This window comes from Triticum aestivum, chromosome 5B (assembly GCF_018294505.1).
Source record: "Triticum aestivum cultivar Chinese Spring chromosome 5B, IWGSC CS RefSeq v2.1, whole genome shotgun sequence".
Taxonomy (NCBI): domain Eukaryota; kingdom Viridiplantae; phylum Streptophyta; class Magnoliopsida; order Poales; family Poaceae; genus Triticum; species Triticum aestivum.
In genome coordinates this window covers 573,395,345-573,405,444 of record NC_057807.1, presented here as the reverse complement: position 1 = coordinate 573,405,444, position 10,100 = coordinate 573,395,345, and the positions used below count along the sequence as shown (strand labels likewise).

At 42.8% G+C, this 10,100-nt stretch overlaps 1 protein-coding gene across 1 annotated transcript; it reads left to right on the top strand.

Annotated features, from left to right (window-relative positions):
• The first annotated feature begins 7,620 nt into the window (after positions 1 to 7,620).
• Positions 7,621 to 8,340, top strand: LOC123116970 (dirigent protein 22). The gene has a single exon (XM_044537833.1). The coding sequence runs from the start codon at positions 7,720 to 7,722 to the stop codon at positions 8,248 to 8,250; it is 531 nt and encodes a 176-aa protein (XP_044393768.1). The 5' UTR covers positions 7,621 to 7,719; the 3' UTR covers positions 8,251 to 8,340.
• Positions 8,341 to 10,100: the final 1,760 nt, after the last annotated feature.

Genomic DNA, 10,100 nt, shown 5'->3' with positions numbered 1-10,100 from the left:
CTACCCAGGTATGTGTCACCGTCAACCGCCGCCAATCAACACGCCTCATCACGGGCATTCGAACGCACCCGGCCGCGCCCCTAAACCTGCCCCACAGCGCTTTTCCGGCAGCCTCCCAACGCCCTCCGCCGTGTTTTGTGACCACCGGCACGCTGCCGCCCTGGGCCACTACTAGTTGTGCCCGGGCCGTCAGACCACTTAGTTAGCCACTAACACCCCCCCCTTCTCCCACTGATGCGTGGACCCCCATGTTAACTAATTAACTTTATTTAAATTAATTATGTTTGTTAGTGTAGTCACTGACTGTTGGGCCCCACCTCCTAATTTAGATTAATTAGATTAGTTAAATAACTGTTATATAGCCCTGTCACTGACCAGTGGGGCCTACTGGTCAGGTTTGACCAGTCAACAGTCAAACTGTTGATTGCTAACTGGACTAGTGACTGAACTCATAGGCCCCACTGTCAGCCTCTGTTCCATATTGTTGGGTACACTTTTTGTGTACCCATAGCAATTTAATATTAATATAATTTCGAATTAAATTAAATCCAGTAAATTAGAAAATTATTTAAACTTTCAAAAATCATATAAAATAAACTGTAACTCGGATTAAAATAATTTATATACAAAAGTTGTTCAGAAAAATATAACGAATATGATTATGCTACCCACATACTTGCACACCCCTCTAACATAGCAAACATTGGCATTTTGCCCCTCGTTCAATATACCGAAAAACACATGGAGCTGGGAAAACATTTTCGGATGTTTTCGCTCTTCTTTTAGAATGCCTAAGGATGCATTAGAGCATATCATCATCACCTACTACCATGACATGCATTGTGCTGCATTTGTCTACTCTGTTATTTATCTGTTTCCCCCTCTGCCCTATTCTTTTGGTAGATCCCGAGACTGCCGGTGATACCCAGTACGACTACGACATCGACGACCCTCCTTCTCCAGAGAGCTTCCAGCCAAGCAAACCCCCCTTGATCAATCCGATATTGCCTATTCTTTCCCTCTACTGCTTGCATTAGAGTAGTGTTGTTGTTACTAATTGATCCTATGGAGAGAGAGAGAGAGAGAGTAAATGGCACTGCACGTGTAGAGATAGTTATAAACACACATAACGTGTGTCATTTGAAGTGTCATGATTTGAACTACCATGGCTGGAGTCGCACAACTCATCAATTAATTAATCATTAATAATTATAAAGGTGTAAAGAATTTAATAGTATAGTTGTGTAATATGAGGTTTAAACAACTTAGAACACTAAAAGAAAAGGGGTACCCTCTTTATCCTCAATTTAATAAAATTTAACACGTCCTAGCTTGAGAAATGGATAGAGTACGATGTGCAAGTTATTCATCATTATAAATAAAATTAATATTTAAACATTGATTGTTTCTATTTTGTTGTCAGAATTTTTCACAAATTTATTCCTAAAAATAAGGACAATAATACTTGTTAAAAATTTATATGAGAAAGTAAAAGCTATTTAGCAGTACCACATATGTTTTTATTTTATTTGTCATTCTTTAATGGGTTAAATTGCTTCCGCCAGCGGGAAATCATTTCACGCTTCTATGCCTATGCACAGGCTGCATCATCTGCCATCGCCATGCTTTTATATCTCTTTCAGCACAATGCCTACTTTTTTTACAGCACCATCACGATGCCTACTTGATAGCTTTGCTAGCCTCTAGATTTATTACTCTACTACTGCATGCATTGTATTGTAGGGGGTGCCTCAAGCGAGTACTCACGGGAGTGTGCTAGAAATTTCTCAATGGTACCGGCAGAATCACGTGCGCATCTATCAACTTCTATGAGAATGGCAGACCAGCACAGCGAAGGCACCACGCGAATCCCTGTGATGTGGGCAGTCAGGTTGACATATCCAATGGTTCAAATGCAGCCATGTAGTCCTCTAGCACAAGCTATTAAATTTGAATCATAAGATTAGAAAGATACTACCCCTTTTATTGATATCATCGCATATGTAGTGTAGATTTGATGTAAATCTTGCGAGTACTTTGGATGAGTACTCACGGTTGCTTTGCTACCCCTTTTCTTTTGAATCGACTGCTACAATTGATGATGACGTCGTAGATGGAGGTCCCCCCAGTGGAGCGTACTACGTGGAGACCGACGACCAGGATTAGTCCGGAGGTCCCAGGCAGGAGGGCTCGCCTTTCGATCTGGTGGCGTTGTTTTGCTCAGCCTTCTTAAGGCAAAACTTGTTTAACTATGTCTGTACTTAGATAATATTTGCTTGATGACTTATGTATTCGGGTCCTCGTGACCCCTGGCTTGTAATATAAAGATTTATGTTTTTCCTTTGTGTCACAGAGTTGTGTTGTGATATCTTCCCGTGAGTCTCTGGTCTTGAGCGTGCATATTTCTCTGTATGATTAGTGCACAATTGAATCAAGGACGTCACATGTTAATATACCAATAGAAAGTGTAGTGTCGTTTGCCTTTTTACCATCTGATCCTACTATAAACCAGCTAGTACTAAGTTATCCTTGTGAAAGGATGCATATTTTTATTGAGCTTCTCATGGTATTCAAATCAATTGTATTGGATCAATTGATAAGTTACAATATAGCAGCAAAAAAACAAAGGTTATCATGTCTTCATCCTTTTTGCTGTTTTGTTGTGTTATTTCCATGCAGCAAAATCAGTTATGTACATAAGAAGTCATTCTGTTTGTTTTTACGCAATGGTTGTTGCAATATTTCACCGGTTAACAAATTAGCAAGGTATGCAAGTATTTGTATCTAACATCTTGCCTTCTAGAAACAATAGTATTCGGTGATCAACTGTGAGTGCAGGAGTGACAATTTTCATGGAAAAATGTTAAGTGATCAATTAATTGGTGAGAACCTTGGGTCATTTCCGTCACACTTTGCATCTTGTTATAAATTTTATTAACATATACTTTGACTTGGTCAATTATATACGAAAAATCCAATGGAGCGGTAGTAAGATAAATTGTGGAACTACACATCAATAAAATATATTAGAGAGGTTGAATGTGTCATCCTCGTGTGTGGATTATATATTTCTTCCACTATGCTATTTATTTTGTGCTAATTATGAAAGCTGGACTGCCTAGCTGATAAAAATAATGTAAAATGAAATTACATGCCATGGAGAATTTTAATTTGTATTTACAGAATACACGTATTTCAGGGCAACATATCAATAAACAGGACATTTGTTGAATCCCTATTGATGCAACAGTATGTAATGTAAGATCTAGTACCCATCAATGTAATTAACACCTAGGAGCAACACATAGCAGGACCAGTTCTAATGGCACACATGTAGATAAGTGCATGACAATTTCCATGACAAAGTTGTTATATAACATAATGCATCATAAGCTAACACTAAGTAGTAATTATACACCAAACTATTGTATGTAATAATAATATAAGTTCCCAAAAGATGGGTGTAAACTACATACCATACATGCAATTTGCACAACAAGGTGCAGGTATGGTGTTTTCTGTCATTAGTCTTTCCAGTGGATTCTCTGCATAGGATTACACACCGAATATTGATTGGTTCCCATTGTGGAATAGCCATCTGGCTACCTTGTTATAAATGGTTGCAAATAGCACTTGTCAATTTGTCTGGTTGGCTATAGGGGTCATTTAGTTTAATTCACATTAGAGGTTTAATGTTTCTTACATGTATACCAAGTGGCATTCTTAACTTACTTCATTGATATAATATATGCCTCCTCTGTTGTTGGTTCGCACCGGCTAGGGGTAAAATCTCGGTACGTGATCCACCTGTAAGTATAGATAATAATGACCTAATAGCTCTGATTTTACTTGTACATCATGTTATTTAAATTTCACGTAAATATATTCAGCAGAGTGTGTTGCTCCATTTGCGCTACCAATATTTAAAAAGGGAATGTATTGTAAGAAAATGTGGGGAAAATATTCTGCTCGAGGTTGTATCTCTAGTTCTCTGGTGTCAATGTTTTTTATTCGAGCAAAACCTGAGTGGACACCCCGTTCTGTAAATCAATTTTTTCACTGAGAAGATCAAAATTTCAAATTTGGTAGGTAGAGCATAAAAGGGAATACTTGCAAGAGTCATACCTAGAAGCATTAGATCTTACTCTCAAAGTTAACATCGGTCTAAATTGCAGGAAAATAGTTCAATAAATTTGGAATAAGATAATCATGTCGATGAATTTGGAATATGCACATGTAAAAAGTATGCATTGTCAGGAGTAAGAAATATAAAAAGGAGTGATAGGATACCAAATATTATGAATCATAATCCAACTAAAGAAGGCATACTAAGATTAGTTAGTCATACCTTCAATCTACAACAATCATCACTATTTTGAAGATCATCACATTGAATGTTGAGTCAATAAAGACAACAAAATAACCATGTGTGATATGGACTGAATGGACATGAGCATGTATAATCCAAACCAAAAGTAGCAATATACCACCAATGATATATAGGGGTAGAGGCTAATTTAGTTACTTTCTTACTACTCATTTTTGAATGCATAATGCACACAACACTAATTTAAACATATTCTATCAAAGCATGAACCAAGAAGCCCTATCAACAACTTAATATACAATCCTTTGTACCCATGAATTCGACATCACCAAGTTTGAGAAGTACATATCTCTTATGGAAGAAAAATCAGCACTTTCTAAATAAATCAATGAACTAAGTAGTAACCTATGTAATTAAAGGATAAAAAGGAGAAACCCTAACAAGGAGCAACCATATGGATGGGGCGTGTCTGCCATAGAGATGTAAGAAGTACGAGCGTTGAGTGGCAACGGTGATGGGGCAAGGTGCAGTGGTGCAACGGCTTGTCGAAGAGACATGCCGTACGTCTTGGGCCACATGAACGGAAGGAGTATCTCGCAACTATAGCACCGGCTCCTGCCACGAGCTCTAACAACGTGCCTCAATGGCTCCTTGCCCATGGCACTGTGAGAAACGAACCACATGAGGTGTCGACACCACTCGCCCCCTCCTCACCGGCCGCTCAACTGCATGTCCATGCTCGCTGCAACCTCCACCATGCAAGGATGACTGAAGGGAATATATGAGGGACGACATGGTGAGAATGGTAGTGCGTAGGGAGAGAAGAGGCGGGTGGAGAGATACCGAGCTGGATGTGAATTGGGGATGAAGACCTTGACAGAAGGAGGCAACTGTCATACTACCTCCGTCCGGGTTTAGAGGTCCCCTTAGCCAAGACTCTAGGCCCAAGACACAGTATTAATTCTGAGGACGCGTGATTTTCGAGCCCAGTAACCACCAATGAAATTAGCAGGTAGTTATTGCATGCAGAGACTTTAGCGGACAGTTTTTGCATGCAGCCATCGGTGCACTGTTTGCTTTTGCATGCAGCCACTCGCGCGCGGAGCTATAGGACACAGATCGAGAGAAAATCAATGATGCATGTCAGCGGCCTTGAAAAAAGGACTCCCTTCGATGGCTCGCTGGCCTTAAAATCCCGGACGGAGGTAGTAGGTCATGTAGTGAGAGGATACGGTGGTGGGTGGTGGGACCTGTGCAGTTTTTGGAGCTCCATAGAGATCTCAGGAAATATCTAATTTCGGCCAAACTATCACCATCACCTGAATCCTCCAATATGCAGTAAAAAATCCAAAAAGGGAGAAAAACCAAACGCTAGGCGCTTTTATATATGTACATCGGCCTGCTCAAACAACCATGGGAAAAGTGGGGCCTAGCAATTGTTCTTCATCCAAGAGGATCTCAATTTTTTTATTGTTTCATAAACTTCCTGGCCCTATTACTATTTTTGTTACTTGTACACATCGCACACACGGCTGTTCATCGTTGTCCAGGGAGCAGTCATCCCTAGCGGTTCGCCCATCAGATGCATGTGGCAGAGTTCGATAGCACAATCGCCGCGCATGGTACATACTTCCTACACACCACCCGAACGGGGCACCAATTCCTGGGTGGGGGAGGAGGGGAGCAAAGTTCCTAAACCTACATGAGGCTTTTACATAAGATAGGGCATGGGAGTACGTGCCCCCCCTCTTTAATCTTTCCCCAGAACTTCATTGTGGGCCCCTCCTCTCTAATTAAATTTAGCGAACTAATCTTTTGAGTTGCACTTTCTTGTGACGGGAACTCAAGGCAACCATTGCAAATTAGCTTGGAAGGCCTTCGTTGCTCCTGCATGGTCCTTACGACTGTTAGGAATAAAATGCTATCCGAGGGGATTTCTTTTAACCATCCAGCTGACATCATTTATAAAATGTTCTCCCTTCTACAGCTTTGGAGGCCTTTGGGAGTCATCGGGCGTTACCGCCGCTTGATCGTTTCTTTGTCAGCATGCGTGCATGGGTGACAGCCTTGCGAAGGGGGACATGTCAAGATGATTCGAGCTAGGGGAGCCTCGTGGGAGTAATGTTTGGCTTGGCTATAGTTCCGCCTTACAACACCGTGACACTTGTATCATGTCATCGCAACCTTGTATCACATTTTCTCTTCTATTTTTCAGATCATATGTATTGCGACGCATGTTTGGGTCTTCGCGACCTTGTATCAAACTTCTTTCGGTAACTCGATCTTGGGCCTAAGTTTAAGCCCGGGTGACGGACTCCTTTCTACAAAGAAAAGTTTCACCGGGTAGTTTTTTTTTGGCATTTTCTATTTGGCGCTACAGGCGCCAGTTAACATGCATTTTCGTTAACTGGCGCATGTGGCGTCCATAAATGGGCCAGCGCATCTAGGTGCCGGTTGACATTTTCTTTTTTGAAAATTCTATGAACTTTTTTGAATATCTATGAACTTTTTAAAAATTTCAACAGTTTTTTTTTTCAAATTGATGAACTCTTTGGAATATTGATGATTTTTTTTTAATTTTGATGAACATCTTTTTGAAAATGGAGGAACTTTTTTTCATCTATGAACTTCTTTTTCAGTTCAATGAACTTTTTCTAAAAATACATGAACTGGGGCAGCATGCTAGTGGGCCGGCCCATGCTAGCAGCGCTGCAAGCGCCGGATCATTAGCAGACGCCTGCAGCGCTGCATAGGAGCTCCTTTTTTTCCCGATAAATGGAATGCAACCGGTCAATCGATGTCAAAAGAAAAAACACAGTCAATCGCCTTAATAAATGAACAAAAAAAAACACCGGTCGATTGCCGCCCCCTATTGCCAGGAGTCCTCGTGCAAACCTTCTAGAGCAACCCCGCTTTCCAAATTGGAAGGACTAGTGTGTGTGTGTGTGTGTGGGGGGGGGGGGGGGGGGGGGGGGGGGGGTGCATGGAAAGTGCAGCCTGCATCACCTAACTATAGCGTGTTCATTCGGTCATACCTTCACCTACTCCGCAGCTTCTTACTGTTCAAACTCTCATAACCAACGAAGTCCACGATCAACTATCTCTCTCTCTCTCACGCATACCACAAGAACAAGACGAATGTGAAAGATACACATACACTAAACTTAACACACGGGACACGGCCAGAAATACTAAACTAAAAACTGGGGACAGGCCACCCAGAAAATGTCAAGGACCCAACAACCACGATTCGCCGTTAAATAGACCTATCTCTGAACTGCACCATTGGACACACAAGCTACACAAACCTGCACAGCTCCTCGGAAGAAGAATTCGGCACTCGCATCAAACCACCAACATCCATTCTGAGCTTAGCTAGCTAGCTGATCCCAATGGCGAGCAGCACCGCCATCTCTTGCCTGGCTGCGCTCCTGCTCCTCGCAGCCGCCGCGGCCCCGGCGTCCGCGGCGGAGAAGGAGACCCGGCTGCGGGTGTACTGGCACGACGTCGTCAGCGGCGGGCCGAACGCGACTGTGGCGCAGGTGGCGCAGGCGCCGTCCTCCAACGCCTCCGTCACGGGCTTCGGCGGCGTCTCCGTCATCGACGACCCGCTCACCGAGGGGCCCAACCTGACGTCGAGGCTCCTCGGCCGCGCCCAAGGCATGTACGTCAGCGCCGGCAAGGACAGCCTATCGCTGCTCATGGCCATGAACTTCGTCTTCGTCGACGGCGCCTACAACGGGAGCAGCATCGCCATCGTCGGCCCCAACCCGGTGAACCGGGCCGTCAGAGAGATGGCCGTGGTCGGCGGCACCGGCGTCTTCCGGTTCGCGCGCGGCTACTGCCAGTTGCGGACCCACTGGTTTGACGCCAATACCGGCGACGCCACCGTCGAGTACAGGGTCCATCTTCGCCACGACTGATGCATGCATCCTTGTTTCGTGCCCAGTCGGTACTTTGATTGTACTGTAATTCGTTAACTGGATTAATAAGCCTGTTGTTCCAATATATAATTTCCTGATTTTACCAATAGCTTATTTGCATTTCGAGGGTATGTGTATATGTGTTTTGAGCTGATTTATTGGGAAATAAATAATGGATTCCCCTAACTAGCAACTGTTGGGTTTTTTAACCCAGTACAATCGAAGTCACTCGCATACACGAACATACACTCATTCCCATGAACACAAGCAGGTGCACCTTACTCCTATGAGCACTTCCGAGACACTGAGCCGGCAAAGCATCTTGAGATTTTATGAAGTCACCGCATGTGCCTCGCAGTCGACGGGAACGTCTCCTTCCACTGAACGAAAATCGCCAGAAGCCTGAAACAAATCCAAAATTAATGCGCATATCAATGTCAAGTTTAGAACCTGAACCCAGGTGGGCTAGGGATTCACTGTCCTCCTATCACAAGTTGGTTCACGATTATTGGGTTCTATGGATGAAACCAAACAATTTCTCCCCTTCCACGTATATTCTTCTCTCTATTCATTACAGTGAGTAATGATTCCACTAGTTATAGCGGCCAAATCTGTACCGCGGCATGACTGGCCTCTTGATGACCATGGTAATGGTCTATGGTGGGAATCCGTCACACTCATCTGCTAGCGCCACTCCGGCCTGGCGTGAAGCACAGACAACCGCGGCTATCGAAGATATGTCCTCAAGACTGTGTTTGGAACACACTTCATGTCAGGGGTGAAAACCCTTGTTCTGACCTTTACTGGTTGGGTTTAGTAATGAAAAATTTGGGACATTATTTTCTTGAAGACGTTGTCTCATTGCGGATGTACTCACCTTAGTTGGTTGGTCTCGACTGTCAGTATGAAAATCCTTATCTTGGTCATCATGAGTTGGGCATGACGACGGTGGCGTGAGCAAGTCTAGCCCTTCATGAAGGTGTTGTTGCGGAAGAAGTCGAGCTACTCGTATGTGTTAAATCCATATTTTGTAATGGTTCCATGTAGTTGCCTATGCTTTGTTCTTTATTTCTTGATGATTTTGGCCTTGTTGCCATGCATCAACGCTAATAAAGATGGTTGTGTGCATCAGCGGATGCAGAGGCCGAGGGTTTCAACCTTCTTTTAAAAAAAATAGCATGAGTAAAAAAACTATACCATGAGAAGTGATAACCTAACACATGCAACCTGGTAACTATAGCACGCGCACTGTGGTAACTTTAACATGAGCAGCCTGGTAACTTTAGTATGAGCAATACATCATGGTAACTTTATTATGAGCAGTCTGATAAATATAACATGAGCAGTCTGGTAACTACATGTTTGCAATGTTGATAATTACTCCCTTCGTTCCTTGATATAAGGTGTATAGATTTCTGAGAAAAAGTCCAAAATATAAGGTGTATTGCATTGCACCACTCGTTCGAATAACTTTTTAGGGATTTGATTACATTTCCTTATACTAGGCGAGCTCCTCTATTTTCTAATGTCAATTGGTCAGGTGTAATCTCGCCCAAAACTTGTGAAATTTTACCTCCGCGTGCGTTCTTTAATGTCCGCGCCAGAAACTATACACCCTATATTTAGGAACGGAGGGAGTATATAATAGCCATGTCGGCAACTATAGCACATGCAGGTTGTATGTTGGTAGATATAGCACGAGCGGCCTGCTAACTATGTAACTTCTATGTTTGTAACTATAATATGGGCCACCTGGTAAGTTTAGCATGTGAAACCTGATAACTATAGCATAAGTACCCTAGTAACGTAATCAGGAACAAAATGGTAACTATGACATGAGAAGCCTAGTA